Source organism: Sphaerodactylus townsendi, linkage group LG03, assembly GCF_021028975.2.
Source record: "Sphaerodactylus townsendi isolate TG3544 linkage group LG03, MPM_Stown_v2.3, whole genome shotgun sequence".
Lineage (NCBI taxonomy): Eukaryota > Metazoa > Chordata > Lepidosauria > Squamata > Sphaerodactylidae > Sphaerodactylus > Sphaerodactylus townsendi.
Genome location: NC_059427.1, coordinates 44,960,096 through 44,986,018, shown reverse-complemented (window position 1 = coordinate 44,986,018; position 25,923 = coordinate 44,960,096). Strand labels below are relative to the sequence as shown.

Here is a 25,923-nt window from a genome sequence, read left to right as displayed (position 1 = left end):
CTCAACTCCTTTAACTTCCTCTCCCCTGGTGACAGGAGGGCTGCAGAGACAGAACTGGGAAAGATTCAGTTGAACCTTCTCTGGCAGAAAGATCCAACCTTGAACCTAACTGTTGCCAGATGCACAGCGAATTGGGCCCGCAAACCTTTTCCTCATGATTATGTGTTCAGTTGCGAAAACGGCCAAGGGCATTCACCATTTAGCAATCCGGGAAGTTTCAGCGGGGGAAGAGCTTCTCTGACTCAGCGGCTCGGGCAGGACGTCGCTGAGTGAGAGGAAGCTGGAGGGGGAGGAAACGAAAGTAAGTTGAAGTTGCTGCCCCTTTCCGAAGAGCCGTGGCAGAGCGGAGCATGGCCCTCAGGTTGGAGACGCTTTTCCAGGGGGGAGGCGAGGGAAGGTGCAGGACGAACAGACTACTTAGCCCGCGGGGGGCTGGTGTGGGGCGTGCTTTTAAACTCACCCCAAACCTTTTCCTTCCCACTTTCTGGCTTGCGACGCACTCGCATCCGAAGAGGGGATGCGTGAAGTCTTTTACTTCTCAGAAACGGGTTCGCGCTTGCAGGGCAATGAGGCCCGAAGCAAAAAGCTCCCTGAAGGGCTTGCGGTGCAGAATCCAGATTGTGCCCTCCCCCCCCCCTTTTAAAGGGCTTTAAAAAATTGGGACTGTTACGGGGAGGAAGACTTCTGTCTCTCTTCCGTAGCTCTTCGGTCCTTGCCAGCCTTCTTCTTTGGCTACCATTAAAGTGCACTGTGCACCTGGAACTAGAGTGGCCAACCCTGGACTGGGAAATCCTGGGAGACTGACTGGGGAGAGCATTTTGAGAAGGGTGTGGTTTGGGGACTAGAGGGGCTCCACCAGGCTTCCCTTTCACAGAGCCCCCCCCCCCCCTCACCAGCCCAGTGTGGTATTTAATTGGGATGATGAAGACAATGGCTACTCAGGCAAGGCTGGTCCAACTTTCCAGATTCTCCCTGTTTTGCATCTCTCAGAACCACTAGTACAGCTATAGTACATTCAAATAACGGTTTGGCAAGGGGAGCCTAACCTCCTATGCAATAGTTATGTAACCAACAACTGTGTAAAAGAGTTCAACGCGTAATCACCGACTGCTTTCGTCCTAGTCCCAGTAAATCCGCATAAAAAGTCATGTATAAAAAGCAAGATCCTTGGCAAATGGCAGGGAAAGGCAGCAAAATATATGTTCAGGAGCACATTTTGCTTTCCCTGGTTTTGAGGAGAAGGGGATTAAAAATGTTTTCTAAACATTTTAGGTGATTTGCGTGGCAAGGGCCATTGCTTGAATCCAAGGCTCGGCTGCATTTAAAGTTTTAAGTGACTACATTTTTATTCTAGTGTTAAGTTTCTGGCTCTACATAAAACCTCTGTGAATGGGAGGATGGGGTTATCAACAGCTGTTAGTCACAATGTTTACTAATCACAGTGGATAACTATTCCTGCCAGTGCCAGAGGCAAAATACGCCTTCTTATATCCATGGGTGGGAGGTTCCTTTTGCAGTCATCCTATTTGTGGGCTTGCAAGAGGCAGTGGTCTTCCAATGTGTGAAAAGAATGCTGTACTTATTGGACCTATGGTCTGATCCAACATAGCTCTTCTTATGTTCATAGTGGAATTTTATACAGAACTTCCCTCTAAGGACATATTCAGTAAACATACCATATCTGCCTTTACCAGTTACTGTTCCATGTATTTCAGCTAATATATGTATTCGTGTGTTGTGGTCATGTTTTTTTTGCTCTTTCACTTTCTTCTACTAGAGAATCCTTTCATCAGAATTTTGGAACTTTCAGCACAGAGCCAACACAAGGGACACCAGGTATGAAAACATCACTGTCATGGATACCTACTACTGTAAACATTGGAAATAACAAATGGACTAAAAGAAAATTCAAGCAAAACTGAGTGTAGCTTCAGCAGTTTATCCAGCTTGAGGCTTTCCTTTCAATCTATGGGTTATTTACAATGCAACTAACTGTAATGACTTGTAACAAGACCAAACATTTTAGTTTATTAATCCAGAGTCATTGCTATTCACACTCAATAAGGCTGGTGAGATTTCCTACTACATAACTCATGACACATTAAAAGATAGGACAAAATTTATTATAAAAACGGATGAAAGCATTCTTGTAGCTTATCCATCATGTTTGTTTGTTCAGTTTTTCTGTCTTCCTTGTGTAACCTCAGCTTGTGGGTTCTGTGGGGCAGAACGTGGAATGAGTTTGCAACAATTTTTTTAAAAAACAAAATGGTTTACTTTCTTAACATATAACATATAACATCAACATTTAACATCACATTTCAAGGTCCTGTTCAGGTTGCATTTTCAAGTCCTTATATTTACAGTCTACTGATACTGCCAAGTCCAATTCTTCTTTGCAAGTGGGTTGGCTCCTGAAGACTCCAAGGGCTTGATACACAGGATTCAACATGATGAAGGTTTCCAGGAGAACTCTCACCCATTACAACCACAAAAAGAAACCCTGAAACAATAAACTCCAACATTTACAACATAGCAAAAATAAACAACTACCTTCCCAGTAGTTCCCAACAAAGTGCATTATTCTGCATGTGCGGAATGAGCCATAGACTTGAAAGAGACCACAAGGGTCATGAAGTCCAACTTGCTGCCATGTAGGAATACACAATCAAAGCACTCCTGACAGGTGGCAATCCAGCCTCTGTTTAAAAACCTCCCAAGAAGGAGACTCCACCATTCTCTGAGGCAGCGTATTCCATTGGCAAACAACCTTTACTGCCAGGAATTTCTTTTGATGTTTGGGAGGAATCTCTTTTCCTTCACCTTGAATCCACTGGCTGTTGTGGGTTTTCTGGGTTGTGTGGCCTAATGTGGCCTTTTGTTCCTAATGGTTCACCTGCATCTATGGCTGGTATCTTCAAAGGCATGTCACGGTAAGATGTGTTTCTCTCCATGGCACAGTGTAGCGTAATTGTGTGCTGGGGTTTATGTTTTGTCCACCTCACAGGTGGGGGTATGGTGCATTTGAGTGAAGTTTATATGTAGTTGCATTTGCCACATCCTGGAAAACCCACAACATCCATTTGAGGAAACAAATGTAAATATTATATCAGTATATGCTTAGTTTATGAGCCCTGTGGCATACAATGGTAAGCTGCAGTACTGCAGTCCAAGCTCTGTTCATAATCTGAGTTTGATCCTGACAGAACTTGGTTTCAGGTAACCAGCTCAAGGTTGACTCAGCCTTCCATCCTTCCAAGGTCAGTAAAATAAGTACCTAGTTTGCTGAGATACAGAGTAGATGATCGGGGAAGACAACGGCAAACTACCTTGGGGAAGACAATGGCAAACTACCTCATAGATGGCAAGTAAACATCATGACATGATGTCACCCATGGGACAGTAGTGACCCAGTGTTTTCACCTTTATCTGTATACAGGGTTATATTGATAGACTGATATTAGGAATGGGAACTTTCATAGCAGATGGCAGCAGAATTGTGGGTGATACTTTGGGGACGGGGCGGGATAGAAATTTAAAGTATAAATAAATAAATAAATATCTTTTGCATGAAAAACTATAGTGATTTAGTTGTGCACTAGATGGAAATATCAAATCAAAAGTGGTTTGAAAAAGCACAGGCAGAAGGACAACAGTAGAGTATGAAAGTTTTAAAATAATCTGTTGTGGTTCAGATGTTAATTATTTTTTTAAAAAACTCATTTGAAAACAGCTGATATCCTGTATCTGCTTCAAAGAAAAAACCCGACTCTGCTTTGAGAACCAGGGTGGACCAAAGTATCCATGTGGATACAACCTGTGTACTATAGCTTTTGCATTGTTATTTTTCAAGAGTGTAACTTCTTTGTTTACAGAATTTTTCAAGAGTGTAACTTCTTTGTTTACAGAATTCTTACAACTGATATTCCTAATACCAACGTTTTACTTCAACTTTTTGTTTGCAGGAAGTGAATATTTTCCGCCTCCGCCTTATGCAGTTTCAGATCATGGAGGTCAGCCAGTGCAGAGGATCTGGAAGTAAGATGGGCCCTGTTCCTTTAAATGTGCAAGATGCGGTCAGTCTTGGTAGAAGTGGTCAGAAAGGTGGCATGTAAAACTACCAGACCGTGGCCACATAGCCCAGGAAACCCATAGCAGCCAGCATTTTACCATAATTTGTTTGCAGATTCTATAGTATGTATCTGTTTTTAAAGTTGTGTTTTTATAACTTTAATTTCACAGTATGAGTTGCTTCTGGAAGCGGCTGATTGACTTTGGTAGAAAGGTGACATATAAATTTTCTAAAGAAACAGAAGCTAAACATTGTTGTAAAATGTAGTCCTAGAAGGTACATTAAGCACTGCAGTATTAAGCCTTTTGTACTATGCAGCAGTGGAAAGGAATGAGCGCCAGTGATAATGGCCTGTTGAGATGGGCTTTCAATCTTTAGCTAATGGGACAGAATGTTTTAGGAGAAACTTTTTTCCTTTTGTTGCCAAGGGAATAGACAGTACCTTCCCAGTAAAATCTCTTGTGGAGTGGGAAGGTGCACAGATCTCTAAAGTTCAGGGAAAAAGAATGGAATGCCTTACAGGTAGGCAAACATCTAATACTAAGATCAGATGTGCAGAATGGGTTAACAGCTGCATATTTGGTTCTTGGGTGTAAATCTTTTTGTGGGAGCTTAGAAGATAGGCTGGATCTGGTGAGTGGCTTTGAGGAAAAAGTGAAGGAGACCTCAGCTGTGCTCAGCAAGCTGTGGAGCACACAACATGGATGTCGCAAGGTTTGTCTGTTTGAACAAAGGTCCGTTTTGGAGCTAGTTCATTGTGATTGAACTTGGTGTGATAGTATATTTTGAACATGTTGGTAGCTATCTAGTGGATGTGACAGAAAGGTTCTCCACTGGTCTGACTGTGACAGTTTTCCAAACTGTTTCCATCTAGCGCTTATTGCATTTGATTGCAGAGGGAGAAATAGGGTAGCAAAACCTTTTTCGTCGCCTGGCTAAGACAATTTGCCCGGGTTCTTCTCCTGGCAGCAGTGACCATTCCATTTAATCGAAATATATTCAAATAGGAATTGGTAACTGAAACCACTTATTTTTCCTTTCCAATCACTTCTTCGTTTTGTGCCCTTTTTCTAAGATTGTGAGGCACAATGGCAGAGATCTATCTACTGTGCTTCTGGCACAGTGCTTAGGGCTATTTTAAGTGCACAGTAAATAGCAACAGACTGCCTGAGTTGATTGTACCTTTAGTAGAGCTATTGAAAGATTGGCGATTGAGTGGGATATAAATCCAACATAAATAAATAAATATACCTTGCAATCATAGAACGGCTGAAATTAGGTTGAGCAATGGTGGTGTGTCTGTAGAGTGAGCAACAGGTTGTTCTCTTTGGTAAACATGGTCAGAATCAGTTCACTAGATGAGTAGCTCATCCTATGTATTGCTCAACAGATTTTCACCATGCTGTAATCCAGTGTGCATTTTAGCTCCTTTGTTAGAGTTAGGGGTCTTCAAACTATGGCTCCCCAGATGTTCATGAACTACAATTCCCATCAGCCCTGCCACTTGGCCATGAACATCTGGAGGGCCATAGTTTGAAGACCCCTGTTGTAGAGTATAGAGTTATGTGTTGTCTTGAGAGCCAGTGTGGTATAGTGGTTAAGAGCAGATGGATTCTAATCTGGAGAACCAGGTTTGATTGCCCACTCCTCCACCTGAGTGGTGGAGGCTTATCTGTTTTCGCACTCCTACATTCCTGCTGGGTGACCTTGGGCTAGTCACAATTCTTCAGAACTCTCTCAGCCCCACCTACCTCACAAGGTGTCTGTTGTGGGGAGAGGAAGGGAAAGAAGCTTGTAAGCCACCTTGAGTCTCCTTACAGGCGAGAAAGGTGGGGTGTGAATCCAAACTCTTTTTATTCTTCTTCTTGTATGCTTTTTCTTTTTTTCCTCTGTCCTTTTCCACAGCATTCCTACCATCTCAGAAGATGAAGCCCAGCAAGCTTTCCTTGAGTATGCTTCAAGTAAATGTTGCTACAGCAGCAACCCTGCCAAAGAGATGGTGTTCAACGACCTGCAGGGATTCAGTGCTTATCGAGTAAGTAGTTCATTCTCCTTTAACTCCCTCAGTTAGTATGCACTGACTAGCGACATTTAATGATCATGAGTGAGTTGTCTCTCAGTGATGGCCTTTTTAGGCTGGTTATCCCAGGGGCTAAAAAGGGTGTTGAAAATGGGAGTGCCATGATGGAAGGCTTTGGTTGAAAAAGGTAACAGTAGTGCCCTTTGCAAGCACTGCGTCATCACAACATTTACTAGGCAGACTATGGGGGTGGGAGCGATTTGACCTTAGCAGGCAAAAAGGTTAAAAAGTTCCCCCTTCTTTTGTGTTCAAGAAGCAGGGAGTGAAGAGAGATGCTGAGAGATCTGATGTGCTGTGAGGGGAGCGCAAAGATGGAAAGGTCAGCTTTGTTCTGACATGTAGAAACCCATCCTTCATGCTGGGATGGGGGAAATGTGCTTGATCCATTTGCAAGATGCAGTTAAGTTAGATACAGGGGTTTTACTTTTATTTTCTTAAATCAGTATTCCTTACTATGGAGGCTATTTTCCATATCTGTGTTCCAGTTTAATCTTTTGTAATAAAGCTTCTTTATGTTTAAGAAAGCAGACTGTGCTTGGGGAAATTGATTTGATTGATAGGACTGATCTAAATGCTAAAGGACACACACTCACAGAGGGAGCTCAGGTAGTTAGAAGCTCTGCCCTTTACACATGTTCAGAGGTAGCCTTGCTTGGGTACCCCAAGGCACTAGTTTACTGAGAACCTGAGTTTTGTAACTTGAATGGTGACAGGAAGAGGAAATTGCTAAGAAGGATGATCTGTTATGGTTGGTGTCCCGCATCTACGTTCCTGAAACCCTCCGCAAACAGGTGCTTTCTTTTGTACAATCCAGGGGCACAACAGCTGATTTCACAGGCTTGTAGTAAAGACCCCTGAGATAAGGTTAACCACTTCCAGCATCGTAGAAACACTGTAAAAATTCTATACTTTTAATACTTGCAGATGTTTGTTCAGTGTACTGTTCTTGACTTCTTTCTGTTCCTTTTTTTGGTACTGATTTTTCCTACTGCATATCACATTAAATTGGGGGAGGGCACTCCAGTGGTGGGATGCTAAAAGATCAACCAACCTTCAGGGGAGACCACCCTGCCGGCCCAGGCGCAAAGCCTTATCTGCAGTAGTCCTGGGGTGGTGGGATTCCAGCCAGTTAGCTACCGGTTTGGTAGAACTGGTGCGAACTGTCTGAATCCCACCTCTGGGGCACACCCACTAGGACCTGTGTATTTTCATAAGTCAGCCAAAAATATACTAAGATCTTCATGTTCAAAACTGAATTCTCAGGTATGTGCAGATTCTGTTTGGATTGGGACAGTGAGGCAGAGAGTCTTAAGCTTTCCTCCTCCCAAAGTGAAATGACTTTGGAAGCTGCTATTTGACCCAATGGGGAAACTTGCATGTAGCACATTTATCCACAATAGTTCCCCCAACAGGGCAAAGAGGTTTGCTAACAGAAGGATTGCCAGCCATCACTGCTTTGGGCTGATAAATCACAGGATCCAACATTGTGAATTCATTTTTCAGCAGTTTAAACGTTTTGTATAATAGCATCAAAAATTGTCTATTCCTACAGCTATCTTTTAGTATTTGTCACAGTTTTGAATTATTATATGTGATATACTTTGCTTTTTGACACTAACTTTGTGATTATTCCATCCTTTCACCTCATAACAAGTTTCCAGTGGAGGTTGTGTTTTTGCCAGCTTTCATAGGCTCCTTGGCATGTTCCTGAATTTACTACTGTTTTCTGTTTAATTTTCTAGTATCAGTTGGAGACCTTCACTGAATCTAGATCTTTTGAATGGAGGACCAAACCTTTCACAGGTAAAAGCTACTTAGAGTACATTAGAATTTGTACTTTTGATGTAAAATGCTGTTGAGACATTTCTATTTGGCAATAATTTCCCTAAACCACCAAGCTCCAGTTATTTCATTCTCCAATAGTAAATCTGGCCAGGAATGGATGGATATAGAGAAAGTATTATGGAGTGCTAACTGAGCATTTTTGCATGTGTTGATCACTAAGGAGCAAAAGCTAGTATAACATCAACCAGAATCTTAGTGAAACTCATACTCCACTTTCATTCCTGGGTTATACAATCCCAGATTTATTAAGTCTGGAGTTCAGAATAAGTTGGCTATTCTTATAAACACTTCAGTGAATTAAGTTATTCTCAAGTTTTTTATTTTTAAATGACCACCTTTCAGCATTCACCCAGTAATGAAGATTGGATGACAGGTGTGAAATAAATAATATTTCCATGTTAAGCAGCTGTCAGGAAAAGTTAAATGACCACCCTGTTAGAGGATGTTAAGTGTAGGCAAAACAGACTGGCCTTGGGCTTAGATTTATCCAACAACTGATTTGTAAATATCTGGAAGGTGTTGCCATGTGTTTTTCTGCAACAGCTCAGTGAAGAGCAAAGGAAAGCACTTGGGAATTAAGCTGGGTCTTGGCCTTCATGACAATCATTTTGATGCCATGACTGAGCAAGTCTGCTCTTCTGCCTTCCTCTTTTTTCTTCATTTTATTCAGTGCAAGCTGTAATTGTGTTGTCAAAAATATTATGATCCAAATGGTCTTTTTCCATGTGGGAGAGGTTGCTTTCTACTTGTGAGTGTGTATTTGAAATTTCTCTTGAGTTCTTGCAACTCAGTGTGAGTGATTAAAAAGGAAAGGGAGAGAAACAGCATTGTAAGTGTGGATTGGCTCAATGAGTGGCTTTCTGCTGGCCTGTGACAGAGCAGCCAGCTAGTGTGGTTAGGCTGCAAACTATCATACTGGGCATTATAATTGGTTAAACCATATGCACTCTTAACACTGAAGAAACCAGAAAACTTTATTTTTAAGGGCGAGTTAAATGTTTGCCCAAAGTCTGAATGTAACACATGGTTTTTTGTGGACTTGCATATTGTCCAGATAGCAATGGTCAGCTGCAATCCTTTGTGGCATGACCTGGTTTGGAAATATTGTGTGAATTTGCCCTACATTTTGTGTTTTGAAGCTGCCTTCAGCCAAGGGAAAGGGTGGGGGAGATAAATACCGTAATGAATGAATAAAACAGTTCTGTGATTAATAGGGTAATCCTAAACAGAGATGCACCATTGCCTTCAGTGGTGCAGCTCGGTTTAATATACTGTTTTGCACTCTGGCTGTTCAAATTAATAAATACAAGTGAGTTGCAGCTTGGGTAAGGTGATAGGCCTGTATTATCTGTTGAGCATAATCTGTCCTTCTGCCAAAAGCCTCGCCTTTACCCTCATTAGGAAAAAATTACAATAAAAGAAAATTACTTTTTGACCTTTCTGGGCCCAGTGCTATATAAACGCTCCACCCATGCATCTGTAACCAGGCAAAAATGACTTGAAAAGAAGCACATAGTGATTTCCACAGTAAGTTGGCAGGTAAATAGCATTCCTATGTAAAACATTCTGTGCAACCAAGAAACTTCCCTTTGTCCTCCACCTCCCGATTTTGCATCTTTCTGTGTTAGTTTGGAACTAATATATATATATATTTCTCTTTTTTCGCACAAAAGAATAGTGGTGTGACAAATCTTTGCAAGATAGGTATAGATCAGTTACTCAGTGACCCTGCAGATCATAGCTTGAAAATGGCAAGTGGTGCCATAAATGTCGAATATGTTATGTTGTGGTACACATAGTACATGAAACAAAAGTGACCCCAGGGAGATCAAGATGAAAAAATTCCCTCCGGAGAGAGGAAAAATCTGAGGAAACACCTTATATTTATGAGCCTGGCTCCTAACCATGATTTGTGATTGTGAATTCTCCTATATTCTCCTGTATGCCAGTTAAGTTCTGCCTCTCGAGCTGTGCTCTTCATGAATCTACCTTCAGAAGTAAGGCAAGTGGCAGAGACAGGATTTTGTTTCACTTGTGGAATGCCTTTCCCCTTGAGGCTTTCCTGGTGCCTTCATGGCTTTCTTTTATGCACCAGACCGAAATGTTCATCCAGGCTTTTAAATAAGGGATTGAGTTTTAACGCTATTTTAATCTGGAAACTTATTCTAACCTATATGACTTTTGCTTTTATAATGGGGCATGGTTTTTAAATGATTCATTCCAATAAATAACTTTTAATGCTTTATTCTTTTTGTAAGCTACTTCATGCAGGTTCTTGGAGAGTTAGCATAAAAATGTTCTAAATAAGAAAAAAAATCATTATGTTTTCATTGGTCCAGTGAGTTTTCATTGACATCTGTTCTCATCTGATGAAGATTCCTAGTCTTAGACCAGCCAAGATGATAGTATGACATAAGTGCAGGTATCTGAAAATAGTACAACATGGCTTTTTTCTGCTCCAGGAAGAACTGAAGTTCCCATTGTGGATATGATAGCTGTTTCACCTTGGAATGTTCCTGTGGCTATTCCTATGATGTTTCAAAACAACACCAAAGAATTCATGTTGCCTAATACATCTTCAGTAAAGGTACAGAGTGAATGTGTGCATAAAGATCAAAGCAGGTATTGACCTGGCAAATATTTGACAGGTTTTAACAGACTATTTAAAAAAACTGATTGTAGCTTGTGAAGAGAAGAGGGCTGTGGAAGAAAAAGACATGCACAATCTTTGCCTGTCTCTCCTCCCTCCCTCCCCGCCCATCCCAATACTGTTTAATAGCACAGAGTGATCAGTTTTGATTAGTGAAACTGTAAGGTGCCATCAATATGCTGATGACACTCAGCTCCGTTTCTCCCTGCCATCTCAATTAGGAGAGGTCAGAGACATATCTAGGCAAACTGGAGCCGGGAGGGGCAAAACCTGAGATTGGCGCTGCCCCATATGGGCGGCCATCCTCCCCCACCACAGCCAAACAATGATTTTTGCACCAGCTCACAAAACACCTCCTACCCCCAGCAAAACATACATGGCTCTCTCCCCACCAACTCTCTTTCCTAATTTTGTCCTCACACCAACCCTATGAGGCATGTTGTTAGCCTGAGAAACAGCTCCAAGCCAGTGCAAGTGGATATTAAGCATGTAAATCTCTCACAAATCACCCCCAGCAAAGCCTTTACCAAACAAATGTCAGCATCATCTCTAACAAAACACCTCCAGTGGAATCCACCTCCAAACAGGTAACTTTCAATGGTTTTTAAACTAGGGAGTCCAGATTCTTATTTTAAATCCACCTTAAAGGGAGAATCTGGGGTCCCCAGTTAAGTGCTAACACTTGATGCAAATTACAAGCTGCTATTGGGGTGGATTCTCCTCCCCACCCTTAGGAAAGTCATCACAAAGCATCACTTTCATAATGCTTCTAAACTGTGGACCTCACATTTCCCCTTTAAGTCCATGCTGAAGGGGGTGAATTTAAAAGGAGAATCTGGGGAAATTTGGAGTGTGCTTACTATCAGGGGTGCAATTGTTAAGCTAGCAGCACCAAACTTTCAGGGTATCTTTAGGAAACTCTCCTGATGATACCACCCAGGTTTGGTAAAGTTTGGTTCAGGGGGTCCAAAGTTATGGACCCTCAAATGTGTAGCTCCCATCTCCTATTAGCTCCCATTGAAAACAATGGGGGATGGGGGCACCCCTTTTTGGAGTCCATAACTTTGGACCCCCTGAACCAGACGTCACCTAACTTGGGTGGTGTCATCAGGAGAGTCTCCTGAAAAATCCCTGAAATTGTGGTGCTGTTAGCCTAAAACTGCACCCCCCTGCTGGCCAAAAACAGAAAAAACACTAAAAAATACCAAAAACATACAAACGGACCTGAAATTTTTGTGACCTCCACTAGGGGGGTGCCCGGGGACATGGGGTACCCCATGTTCCCTAAGCAAATACGCCACTGGGAGAGATGGTCAATGTTCTTGGCAGGTGCTCTGAGGCCATAATGGGCTGGCTGAGGGCTAATACATTGAGGCTGAATCCAGACAAGATGGAGGTGCTGTGTGTCAGTTGGTTCATGAAATGAAAGACATCCTGTACTTGATGGGACTGTATTGCCCAGGAAGGGACAGGTGTGAAATCTAGGGGTGCTCCTGGACTCTGCTATGGCACTTGACACTATTCCCAGCTCCAGCTGGTTCACCAGCTTTGACCTGCTCTGGAAAGAGACAATCTGGGTACAGTAATCCATGCTCTGGTGATCTCCATATTGGACTACTGTAATGCGCTTTACATGGGGCCGCCCTTGAAGATGGTTTGAAAGCTGCAGCTAGTATAGAGCATGGCAGCAAGACTGGTAATAGGTACTGCTTGCCAAATGCATATCAGACTGGTCTTTGAAGAACTGTATTGACTACCAATTCACTAGTGAACCCAGTTCAAGGTATTACATTTGACTTATAAAGCTCTGAATGGCTTGGTATCTAAAGGAATGCCTTCTCCCATACTTTGCCCATGCCCTAAGATTAGCAGATGAAGCCCTTCTGATGGTAGCACTGACTTCAAAAGGTAGAGACCCAAGAAAGGGCTTTTTTAGTGGTGGGCTCGAGACTCTGAAATGATCTCCCCCTAAGGTATGTAAAGCATCTTCTTTATATGCATTTGGAAAACTAGTAAAGACACACCTATTTTCCCTGGCCTTTGGCTGAAGAAATGGTTTCCCCCTTCTGGTAATATACATTTTAAAAAGCTTTATGAATTGTTAAACATGTGACTGCTCTACCATAACTCTTTCTTCTCTTCTGATTTCAAGGAATGCTCAGTGTGCATGGCTTCAGGTAAAATTCCCTGCAAACGATGTGGTGGAAATACTAAGGTATATCTGATGAAATTTAGATCTATAAGTGAACAGTGTTATATCATGTAGAATTTATTCTCAAGGAGGTTGATCAAATAAAAAACTAAAAACAGCTCTTGGGGAGGATGGGAAGAAAGGTTTCCAGTAATATTTTTTCTCTTGTGCTGTAGCCCATCCCAATAATTTTTTTTGAGCCAAAGCAACATACTGGGAACTTTATAGTTCTTGACCTTAATGATACCTAAGGTCCCCTAGACACATGTGTGAACACAACGATCACGCATCCCATGCTCTGTGACACTGCAGTGGTGCAAAAACCTGCTTGGAAAACATGGATCCTCATGATTTTTGCACTAAGTCCCCCCCAAATCAGCATCAAATCATAGCCCAAGCCCCTGGCCACATGTCTAAACACAAAATCATGCATCCCCGGGGTGAGGGTGGCAAGGGGTGACTAGGGTGGCGGGGGGAGGGAAGGCCATTGCCAGGCCCCCGGGGACCTGCTGGCCTTTTGGGGTGGCGTGGGGGGGAAGGCATCTGCCGGGCCGTCATGGGCACTGCTGGCCTTTTGGGGTGGGGGGGGGAAGGAAGGCCTCTGCTGGGCTCCCATGGGCCTCATGCCCCGTGCCCCACTTAGCTTAGACGGCACATAGGTTGTCTCGGGCAACCTGGTGGGGCAAAGGGTGCCCAATGGTGGCGGTGCCAGGCTGCTCCTTCGAGAGCAGTCTGGCGGGGCAGGGTGGGCAGGGTGAGGCGGGCTGAGGGGACAAGGAGGAGGCGTGTGGGACCCAACAGCAGTCCACCCAGGGCGTTTGTCCCCATCCTGCCCCATTATAGCTGCGCCTCTGTTCATGACCAAAGTGCTTTCTCTGGGTGGTCTTTCTTCATTCAGATGCCTTTCACAAAGGCAGCCACTGACACCTGCATTCTGTTCTGCCTCATGAACTTTGCCAGATGGTAGCTTTTCTGGTTATCATTGCCTCTGCAAGGCAGGTATAGGAGTGTATTGGCCTGTCAGGGACATGCAAATCGCCAACACATTTTCTAGTTTACAGGAAATAATCCTACCCAAGTCTTTTGAACCCCAGCCTTTGTATTCTCAGTAGTGAAATAAATTTGTCCATCCGAGATCATAAACATCCATCAGGACAACAGAGGAGTCCAAATGATCACAACCACTCTGTGTTTCCTAGGAACATAATTGAGAATTGAGATTCACCATCAAGAGTGCATAGTCTTGTATCCTAGTTGATGCTGTGCCAGCCACTATCACAGCCCTATAACTCATAGGGGAGTTTGTTACTTTATCCCTCCATTCAGATCCCTATTGCTGTCTTGCAAAATCGGATGTCTTCCTTAATCAAAAAGAAAAGTAGTAAGAACCAACTCTGCATGTCAATTTCTTTTCGTTTAAAATTGAATCCCAATAGGAACGATGCCACTGGTGTGAAGGACGAGGAGTATTCGCTAGTGACACATGCCACCACTGTTCTGGAACTGGATCACTTACTACCCTGTAAGACAATGTACAAAGAACTGTCAGATGTACAGTCATTTCTCTTTCTCAGGCAGGTTTAAATGTGGCATGAATTGAACTGAGATCTCATGAATGATCTGAGGCCATCTTCTTACACTAAACTTTATGCCCATGTATAGATATACAGCCTGAATGCAGAGTTTGTGTTAATATAAAGGGAAGGCTTGTGACAAGGGAATTGAGAAATGATCCTGAATTGTAGTGATTATTCCCCCCCTAGTTTTCCCCCCATAAAACTGCCTGCTTAGCCAGTGGTTGTCAAACCCCTGCTATGTGTATGTGCATCTGTAAGTGTGCGTGAAAATGGGGCATCTCCAGGGAGTAGCAATAAGATAGCCATGTATTGGGGGCTGACAGTATTGGAGAAAAAAAATAATTCAATGTTCAAGAATGAATCTGCCATCATTCTTTTTTTAAACAAACTGAAGGTGGTGTGATAAATTAGCGTTGGGGCTTGGAGGTAGCCCAATTTCCCTCAACAAATCTCTCCCACTAGAGCTCCCTATGGCAGAAAATAAGGAGGGACTCAGATGGTCCAAGTATGTTTCCCCTCAGGGCAAATAGCAGCCACAAAAGACAATGGTGGGCAGTGGTTGTGGTGGGTTTTCCGGGCTGTGTGGTCGTGGTCTGTGGGATCTTGTTCCTAATGTTTTGCCAGCATCTGTGGCTGGCATTTTCAGAGGTGTATCATAGAGGAAATCTGTTACACAATGTGGGAAGCTTTGCCTTGGGAAAATGGTGTATTGGGAACTAGTTCTATGTCCTATTTCCTTTGCCCTGAGCCACAGTATTCTCCCGCCCACCTCACAGGGGTATTTAAGTCTGGAAAAGCCTATTGAGAAATCTTTTTTTGAATAGCTTGGCATCTTTCCTGAAGCCCCCCCCCCTCCCCCCTGCTGCTTGGAGGGACAGTAAAATAGATTTGACTCTGTGTTCAACAAATCCCTGCTGCAGGTTCAGCCAACTGAAACACAAAACAATTCAAATAGCTTGTAATGTTAGCTTAAACCAGTCATGAGGACTTACTGTTCTAGTGTGTCAAGGAGTGGATGCTGGATGTTTAGGAAGTAAAGTGCCAGTCAAAATTGATGCGAGTGTCACAAAAATCTTAAGCTGATTCCACATGGGCCAAAACCAGTGGTGTGAAAACAGTGTTGAAAATGGTGTAAACCCTTTACACCATTTTCACACCGTTTTCACACCACTGTTTTTGGCCCATACGGAATCAGCCTTACATCAGAGTCATGTCATCTGAGACCAGCCCTGATTGTTAGGTGACTTTTTCTTAACTATCTAGAAATATTAGAAAAACATACAGCACAAACAAAGAAGAACACTTTATAAAAGTTGGGTTTTTTGTCATAATTATGGAGAAATTAGTATAAAATGTATAAACTGAAGTAAAATTTAATTTCTACAAAAGGGGAAAGGGAGGACAGCAGAATTTTTGCCAAGTAATGACTAGATTTATAACTCCCGGGATATTAGGTTTCATGCTGATTTGTTCCCATGGAAAATTACCTTGTTTTCAATTCTTCACAGGTGTAAAGCTTGTTCTGGATTGGGAATGTTAAACTGTGATGATTGTAAAGGACGAGGACTCTTGCTGACATACCACGCACTGGTAGTTAAATGGCAAGTCCCATTAGAAAAACATTATGGGAAGTGAAAAGGGCCACTACTGAGCATATGAAAAGTGATGCTCTCATAGGGTGGGTTAATAGTGAGTACACGAAGCTGGGTTTGGTCTTCAGCAAAGAACAGAAGTTTTTTGTTTTGTTTTGGGAGCTAGGAAAGAGATGCTGATTAGGACTGAGGCCTGCTCCAGTCAATTTGATTGTTCAAGACCACTCGGCTGCTTTGTTACATGAAAAACGGTATCACCACTGATGGTTATCTCAGAATTGTCTCTTTCTAGCATATGTTCTGTTGCTAAATAGCAAACATGCCTCTATCTCAATTTGAATCACTGCTGCAAAACTTTTCCCCTTTTCCCATCCTCAAATGGCCATGGTCAAACCTAAGAACATAAGACTCCTCTAACATTTTGCATGGTTTGGCCTTTAATCTATCAAAACATTTCGATTTCTGACGTTAGATTCCTCAGAAATTGTACCAGTTGTTTTCTTCTGATTTATAGTCATTCCCCAATATGGTATAAGCCCCTCATGTGACTTGTACTCCGGGAAGAGGGTGACAAAGGTTGGAACTGCATATTAGAAAGGTTACCAGAATTAAAAAGGTTAACAAAGTTAATGCAGTCCTGTGATCCAAAAAGGAAAAAAAAGTTAGAAACCTAGCCCAGTTTGAGACTGATTTTTCACAAAAATAAAACAAACAAGTGCTAATTGCATGTCTTTTACCTTCCTAGGAAAAATAACATTTTTGAATATGTGGCACATCAAAAAGACGACTTTCCTGCTAAGCTCTTCCAAGCAGTTACTGGACAGAAATTATTTGTTGATGAACAGGACATGGTAATGAAACAAAAACAAAACAGCCAGATGGGCAGGAGTATAAAGGAGCAAAATTGCATGTTGACAAATATCTTTTCCTCCAAATAACCAGAGTACTTGAGGATTGATGAACATGGCCTAGTGCAATCACTATTTGTCCTCTCCACAGATCTTTCTTTTCAGGGAAAAATAGGGATTGAATGGGTAGAATAATGGCGAAGCATGATGAAACGCATGAATGTAGTATCCCATTGACATTTCACAAGTCCTATACTTCCTTGGTAACAAAAGGTGTAAAAACAGTGCCCCTGGTTCAGCCAAAAATTATGGGAGTTCCCACTTGAAATCCCTTTTTTGAAAACTATCTTGAGCTTTTTCAAGATTGGCGAGGGCAAAAACAGAATAACATATAATAGTGGAAATTATATCTAGATGCTCCATGGCTGAACCTAAGGGCCCTGTTTTCACATTTTTTGTTACAAAGGAAGGATGAGTGCACATTTGTTTGGGTTTTTAATTTCAGAGAGAATACAGTGAGGAAAATAAATATATCAAACAGACATTGATGGTTTGATGCATCCAATCTTCACTGATAAGGCAGAGCCTGAAATTAATTGTAGAAGTCTGAAGGTAATTAATGGAGACTGTTATAATGTTAGGGTGGGGGAGGGTGGGGCGAGTTGAAAATATGTTGGTAGCCAAGAGAAATTTCCAAACATAGTTATGTGCCTCATAGTCAAGAGCTTGGTTCCATTTTTTTTCCACATAGCCTTGAGCAGAGACCCAGGTAAGTATATACAGTATGTTATGTATGATAGATAAAGAGGACTTCATTTTAGAAACAGTTCTTGTCTGAAAGAGGGGGGCAATTGCTTTTAATTCTCCTTATTACAATCATATTTTATTTTAAGTTATATTTTAGTTGCCTCAACATATTCTCTCAATAAGATAAATAAATAAAATGCTATATCATGTCTATTTTAGCCATAGCTTGTTTGAAAATATTGTATTTTAAAAAGCTTACCCAAGACGCTGATTTTGCTCAGTCCTGCGTATAGACCTTTTAAATAAACAAATCTATTCCTCCATTTTATTTGCTTAGCAGTAGTGCCTACAGAAACTTTTCATTATCTCTGTGCATGTTGTTACTAAGCCGTTAACCTGAATCATTTAAGCACCATGACAAGACAATAGCCCCCCAAAACTTGGCTTATTTTATGATTGATTTCCAGTGCCTGTCAAGACCTTCTCATCCTTAAACATGTTGTTTGGACTTCTGTTTCCTCTTGTATGTTCTGAAACTGTTTTTACCCCCTTATAGGTTTACCCAATTACAAATTTCCCTGATAATAGCATAAATAGTGCCTCCAGGAATGCTGTTGAAAGCCATCGAGCTCAGTTTATGTCCACATCATGGATACTGAGACAGGTGAGTGCATCAGAGATTGAGTGTTAACAACACTCAAAAGAAAGGTGATGATTCACAGCGCTGAGTCCACAGGTATTTCTTTTTCCTCCTGTGAGAATAGAAACTTTTGGCACATGGGCATTTCTCTTCTTGTAAAAGGTTGTGCTGAAATTTCTGCCTGCTCTGAGGCCCATTAGTGCAACTCAGGTGTTTGATACTTTGCCCTTTTGTGGACTCGCTCCATCATATATGTGGTTGCTGCTGCCCTGATGAGTTTTAGATGGAAACTGCCAAGGTTCAATGGTGCTAAGAACAGCATCTCAGTCTAATGCAAGCAAGGATATTTGGGAGGAATCCTACCAATTGGGTCAGGGACTAATGGAAAGAGCAGAGGCAGATTAAAGATGCAAAAGGTCTAGAAGTTGACACAAAGTGGAGATAAAGATATGGAGGAAGGAAAGAGTTCTTGTTCATGCAAAGCCTACCACAGTAAAGCAAACCAAGGCTGTTAAGGTCCAAACAACTTGGGGTGTGCAAGAGAGGGAAAAGTATTTTTAGGTACTGATACCAAAATCCTGATATATTGGAGTAAAAAAACCCTCAGTATTCCGTTTCCCATGTTCCAAATACCAGTATGGTAATTGAAGCTTTTTCTTTTAATTCTGGTATTTTTTGGCTGCATTATTCCCTTTCATAAACTTTCCACTGGGCTGGGGAGTGTTTTTAAAGGTACTGGTACCAAAATTGCTAGGGCTTGCCCTAGCAAACCCCAAATTTCAAGTCAATTGGACCAAGGGTTCCAATTCCATGGGCATCTGAACAAGGTGCTCTGAGCTGTTTTCCATTGTTTGGAAGAAAAAAAATCTGTGAAAAATGTACACTCGAAAATCTCTCATAAGGCTCATAAGGAGATTTAGCCATAACAAAGTAGAACCTGAGAATCAGAAAACTCTGTAAAACACAGGAACCTTAAACTATAAAGAAGGCAAAAATCTCAGTGTGAAATTTGAGAATCCTCTCCAAACCCCACAAACTTGACCCAAACCAACTTCAGGAAAGAACAAACTTAAAAAAAAAAAACATCAAAACCACTTGAAGTTGATGAAATCTTACCTTAAGCAGTCTGTCAAGCTGTTCCAAGCCCTGGGAGACAGAGAAAGATGGTTGGGAAGGAGGGAGGAAAAATGCTTGCTCTCAATGTTCCCAGTGAATTCCAAATATTTCCTGGAGTTTTGGGACCCATTTTTTTGGTATCCTGAAAAAATCCCAGATACATTTGGGAGAACCCAATACGTTTGTATAAATATTCTGCTGGGTTGTATCTGAATACACATCCATACAAATAACTACATGTGGAGAATTGGAAAGAGACATCCTGTGCTGGGTGTTAGGATAAAGGCGGATTCTGCACGGCCGTAAACAGCAGTGTGCGGCCAGCCTAGATGGTAATGCAGCTGCCCCGAGGTGATCGCATGGCCGGGCACCCCGTGGCCAGCATGTAAACCGGCCGGGCCATGGGCCTTTGCATGGGGCCTGGCATTTGTTTCTTGTTGCCCATCCAGTCCTGTGTAGCCACTCTGGAATGGACCCATGAACCCCCACAGCCACACTGACATCTCACAGGACCCAGATACCAACCCCTACGCCTTCATGGCTACACAGACAGGAAGCTGCAAGAAAAGAGGCGCCTCCTGCCCAGCCATTTGTGTGGTGCCAGCTGCACACTGGCATTTTCTAAAAGGCTTGCTTGTTTAGCAAGTCACAAAAACACCATTATGGGGAAAATAGGCCATTGTGGCTTTGCTCCAGCAGTGGAAGCTGTGCGAAGTCTTTCCCCACAATGGTGTTTTTTACTGGCCGCACACCGCTGTATATGGCCTGTGCGGAATCCGCCAAAGTTAGTTGCAAACATAGGAAATGGCAAGCACGACATTGTTGCTTCAAGCCTTCTCACTCCAGGCAATTTAGAAGTGTATCGAGGTCACAGTGTCCCCTCCCTCGATGTAGCTGCAGCAATACATGGAGTATACTTAAGGAAGTGACTCCTGCTGAGATGATAACACCTTTTAGAAAGTGGTTGTTTTAGGATGATAATACATCCTCATTCTAAAAAAGTCTAGGATGAACCAATGGTGAACAAGAGAAATGAATATGCACAAAGTTCTGTTTGATAACATGAACATTTCTGATGAGAATGACTTATTCTGGGAGAATTCTTATCAGAGCACTGGCATCCTTAATTGGGTTCATTAAGGGTGCCCTAATGCCCTGACACCTTGTTAACATTAATTGAAAAGGGTAGAATTGCTTAAAACTTTTCAGATGATGAAATTTCAAGCTATCTTGACAAGCAATGAGGAAAGAGACCCCATGTGTGATCTCAGAATAATGGGGACTTGTATGAAATACTGGCATATAAGCAACTATGAGTCTAAAAGGGAAGATAAGAATTTGTCCAGCACCATAGACAGTTTCTTGGGACTGTAATTTCTGCAGGCCCCAGCTTGTTCCCGTAAATTCTTATTTCTCAAATTATAAAACCAGAATAATTTTCCTTGTAACAATAGTAGTCACTTTATAATTTCTTATCAGGCGCTCAGTGTCCTTTAAAAAAATTATGCATTGTGCCATTTGCAAAGGAGAACATGCTTATACAGAGGAGCTTCCAGAATGTGGGAATAATCAATGCTGGGGCAAAGTTTCCTTCAATAAAGTGCTGTCTCATTGTAACCACCACATCTCAACATGTTATCACTTAGCCAGTTCCTTTTAATAAATCCGGCTGAAAAGACATACCATTACAAGCAGAATTTGTTCCAGCTGAATATTTTGTTCAGTCAAGCTGAGGGGTGGCAAGCTGCAATGGCCACTGCTCCCAGCCATAGAATTATCAAAGCAAATTATTTGTTTCCTGTAGTGGTATATGGAGTAGAGCTGGGAAGGCATATTTAGATGACATTTAGGAGATTTCTTCCTTAGTGTTGTTGGGTTGGGATGTGATTGTTGTAATTTTTTTGAAAAGCCCTTGTTACAACTTTAAGTCAGTTGCCAGAACTGATTGGGAGAAACTAAGCCACGTGACTGGATACTAGAAAATGGAGGGTGGGTCAGTGTTCTTCTTACAATCTGGGTAAACCATGATACTTGGCAAAGGTGTCCCCAGCCCCAGATAATATCTTACAGTTTAGATCCTGAAAATATCTTTGCTCTTTGTCTTTTTACAGAAGCAAATGATTGAGCATATACCTCTTACCAGAGTGGAATACAGTTGGCACTCAAAGTCCTACTCATTTTACGTTTATGGAAATGAACGCAAGGTGCATACAGAAGACTATCCTCAAAAGTGTTGCTGTACTATCATCTGATATGTGGACCATTCCATCCACTGTGATGCTGCTTAGTGTTCCATTTTCAGAGGGAAAGTCATTGATCTATGTTGTAGGACTTAGAAAGGATTATGTCCCTTAAAATGACCTTCACTTCACGGTCACTTCAAGACTTAACTACTGTAACTCGCTCTACGCTAGCCTACCTTTGTCTTTGAGCCAGAAATTAAATCTTGAGGAGAATGTGGCCGCAAGGCTGCTTACTGGGGCAACCAATTGTGACCACGTAACACTGGTCCTTAAAGGACTGCACTGGCTTCCGGTCGAGTTCTGGGTCATCTTCAAAAGTATTGGTGTTAACCTTTAAGGCCTTAAGCAGAATTGGAGGTGCATATCTTCGAGACTGCATCTCCCCATATCGTTGGAGGGGAACCTCCTGGCTATCCCCAGCCTGAGAGATATCTGTCTGGCTTTGACAAGAGCCAGGGCTTTTACGGCCCTAGTTCTGGCCTGGTAGAACAAGCTGCCAAGTGACGTCAGGGCCCTGTGGGAGTTATGGCAATCCCACGGGGCCTGTCAGACGCGGCTGTTCCACCAGGCCTTTCCTAACTAGCCAGCCTGATCAAAAACATAAGAACATAAGAACATAAGAACAAGCCAGCTGGATCAGACCAAAGTCCATCTAGTCCAGCTCTCTGCTACTCGCAGTGGCCCACCAGGTGCCTTTGGGAGCTCACATGCAGGATGTGAACGCAATGGCCTTCTGCGGCTGTTGCTCCCGATCACCTGGTCTGTTAAGGCATTTGCAATCTCAGATCAAAGAGGATCAAGATTGGTAGCCATAAATCGACTTCTCCTCCATAAATCTGTCCAAGCCCCTTAAAGCTATCCAGGTTAGTAGTCATCACCACCTCCTGTGGCAGCATATTCCAAACACCAATCACACGCTATGAAGAAGTGCTTCCTTTCTATTAGTCCCACCTTTTCCCCCCCAGCATTTTCAATGAATGCCCCTGGTTCTAGTATTGTGAGAAAGAGAGAAAAATTTCTCTGTCAACATTTTCTAAATTCTATGCATAATTTTGTAGACTTCAATCATATCCCCTCAGACGCCTTCTCTCCAAACTAAGAGTCTCCAAACGCTGCAGCCTCTCCTCATAGGAAGGTGCTCCCAGTCCCTCAATCATCCTTTTGCTGTCTCTTCTCTGCACTTTTTTTCTATCTCCTCAATATCCTTTTGAGATGTGCTGCACCAGAACTGGACACAGTGCACTCCAAGTGCGGCCCATCTCACTGCTTTATATAAGGGCGACAATCTTTGCAGTTTTATTATCAATTCCTTTTCTACATCCCCAGCATAGAGTTTGCCTTTTTCACAGCTGCCATGCATTGAGTTGACATTCCCATGGAACTATCAACTAAGACGCCTAAATCCCTTTCCTGGTCTGTGACTGATAGCACTGACCCCTGTAGCGTGTATGTGAAGTTTGGATTTTTTGCCCCTATGTGCATCACTTTACATTTTGCTACATTGAACTGCATTTGCCATTTCTGAGCCCACTCACCTAATTTATCAAGGTCCGCTTGGAGCTCTTCGCAATCCTTTGTGGTTCTCACCACCCTACATAATTTGGTATCATCTGCAAACTTGGCCACCACGCTACCCACCCCTACTTCCAGGTCATTTATGAACAGGTTAAAGAGCACTGGTCCCAAAACGGATCCTTGGGGGACACCACTCCCAACATCTCTCCATTGTGAGAACTTCCTATTTACACCCACTCTTTGTTTCCTGTTTCTCAACCAGTTTTTAATCCATAGGAGGACTTCCCCTCTTATTCCTTCATTGCTGAGTTTTCTCAACAGTCTCTGGTGAGGAACTTTGTCAAAAGCCTTTTGGAAATCCAAGTAGACAATGTCCACCGGTTCACCCCTGTCCACATGCCTGTTTACACCCTCAAAGAACTCTAGTAAGTTTGTAAGACAGGATTTGCCTCTGCAAAAGCCATGCTGACTCTTTCTCAGCAGGTCTTGCTTTTCTACATGTTTTATAATTTTATCTTTAATGATAGATTCTACTAATTTACCAGGAACAGATGTCAAACTGACTGGCCTGTAATTTCCCGGGTCCCCCCCTAGATCCTTTCTTAAAGATTGGTGTGACATTGGCCATCTTCCAGTCTTCAGGGATGGAGCCTGATTTCAGGGATAAGTTGCATATTAAAGTGAGAAGATCAGCAATTTCATACTTGAGCTCTTTAAGAACTCTTGGGTGAATGCAATCTGGGCCAGGGGATTTGGTAACATTTAGCTTATCAATGGCTGCCAGAACTTCTTCCTTGTCTACCACTATCTTCGCTAGTTCCTTGGATTCGCCTCCTAAGAAGCTTGGTTCAGGTGCAGGAATGTTCCTCACCTCCTCTTGGGTGAAGACAGATGCAAAGAATTCATTCAGCTTCTCTGCAATCTCCCTGCCATCTTTTAGCACACCCTTTGTTCCTTTGTCATCTAATGGGCCTACCGCTTCCCTTGCTGGCTTCCTGCTTTTGATGTACTTGAAGAACTGTTTGTTGCTGGTCTTGATGTTCGCAGCCATGCGTTCCTCATAATCCTTTTTTGCCCCCTTACAGCTAACTTGCTTCTCTTTTGCCACCATTTGTGTTCCCTCTCATATTCTTCATCAGCCAAACTGGACTTCCATTTTCTAAAAGACATTTTCTTTTTTCTGATAATTTCCTCAACCTCTCTTGTTAACCATGGTGGCTTTCTTTTGGACTGGGTGCTGCCTTTTCTAACCTGTGGAACACATTCCAGCTGAGCTTTTATTACTGTGTTTTTAAATAACCTCCAAGCATCCTGGACAGTTTTGACTCTCTTGATTTTCCCTTTCAGCTTCCTGCGCACTATCCCCCTCATCTTTGAGAAATTTCCCTTTCGGAGGCGAATGTAACTACATTAGTAGTTGCCACTTGTTCGCATGCTGAGATACTGAATCTGACAGCATTGTGGTCGCTGTTCCCTATCGGCTCAACAACACTGACTTCCTGCACCAGGTCCTGGGTCCCACATAGAATTAGATCTAGGATCACCTCTCCCCTGGTTGGTTCCACAACCATCTGCTCTAAGCCACAGTCATTTAGCATATCCAGGAATGCTCTCTCCTTACTATGACCTGAACATGCATTTTTCCAGTTTATATGGGGATAGTTAAAATCACCCATTACCACTACATTTTTTGTTTTTGTTGGCCTCTCTAATTTCTTTTTCCATCTCAGAATCCTCTTGTGCACTTTGGTCAGGGGGACGATAATATATTCCTAATATTAAACTGTCCTTCACACCTGATATTGATATCCACAGTGATTCTGTAGGGGAACCAGCTCCCCTTGCATTGTCTATTTTATGTGATACTATGCTCTCTTTGATGTAAAGACAACTCCACCCCAATGCGCCCTGTCCTATCCTTCCTATAGAGCCTGTAGCCTGGTATAACAGCATCCCACTGGTTCTCCTCATTCCACCATGTCTCTGTAATGCCCACTATATCAAAGTCCTCCTTCAAAACCCTGTACTCTAGCTCCCCCATTTTAGGTCGAATGCTTCTACTATTAGCATAGAGACACCTGTATACCCTGTCTCTGTCCTTAACCTGGGATTTATGTGCTTTACCCTCAAGTCTTTTGTAGACACTATCCCTTGTCACATGCACATTGCTATGTTCCTCGCTTGTATGTGGTTGATTTAGAAAAACCTCCCTCTCTGTCTGCATCCCCCATAGATACTGTATTCGAACCGAAGTCACCTCAGCTCCTGTCGGCTTTCCCCCAGTGATCAGTTTAAAAGCTGTTCTGCCACCTTTTTAATGTTGAGCGCCAGCAGCCTGGTTCCTCTTTGGTTAAGATGAAGCCCGTCCTGTTTGTACAGGCCTGCCTTGTCCCAAAAGGTTCCCCAGTTCCTGACAAATCTGAAACCCTCTGCCTTACACCACCTTCTCATCCACGCATTGAGACCCTGTATCTCCGCTTGCCTAGCTCGCCCTGCGCGTGGAACAGGTAGCATTTCGGAGAATGCCACCTTGGAGGTCCTGGACTTCAACCTGTTTCCTAGCAGCCTAAATTTAGCTTCCAGAACCTCCCGGCTACATTTCCCAATGTCGTTGGTGCCAATGTGGACCACAACTGCTGACTCCACCCCAGCACTGTCTAAAAGCCTATCTAGACGAAGCGTCACATCCGCAACCTTTGCACCAGGCAGGCAAGTCACCATGCGGTCATCACGCCTCTCACAAACCCAACTCTCTACATTTCTAATGATCGAATCACCCACTACAAGGAGCCCCCCACCTCCCCGAG

The 25,923-nt window shown here is 42.7% G+C and overlaps 1 protein-coding gene across 1 annotated transcript; it reads left to right on the top strand.

Annotated features, from left to right (window-relative positions):
* Nucleotides 1–276: 276 nt before the first annotated feature.
* LOC125429499 (protein SSUH2 homolog) lies at nucleotides 277–22,226 on the top strand. Its single transcript, XM_048490657.1, has 12 exons — nucleotides 277–361; nucleotides 1,778–1,836; nucleotides 3,966–4,038; nucleotides 5,978–6,107; nucleotides 7,895–7,955; nucleotides 10,460–10,584; nucleotides 12,800–12,862; nucleotides 14,275–14,360; nucleotides 15,924–16,016; nucleotides 16,753–16,858; nucleotides 18,159–18,266; nucleotides 21,470–22,226. The coding sequence occupies exons 1-12, from the start codon at nucleotides 351–353 to the stop codon at nucleotides 21,608–21,610; spliced, it is 1,056 nt and encodes a 351-aa protein (XP_048346614.1). The 5' UTR covers nucleotides 277–350; the 3' UTR covers nucleotides 21,611–22,226.
* Nucleotides 22,227–25,923: the final 3,697 nt, after the last annotated feature.

Coding starts and splice junctions, on each gene's coding strand:
- LOC125429499 (XM_048490657.1), top strand. Junction 16,017..16,752: donor CACGCACTGGTAGTTAAATG/GCAAGTCCCATT, acceptor TTACCTTCCTAG/GAAAAATAACATTTTTGAAT. Junction 16,859..18,158: donor TTGTTGATGAACAGGACATG/GTAATGAAACAA, acceptor ACCCCCTTATAG/GTTTACCCAATTACAAATTT.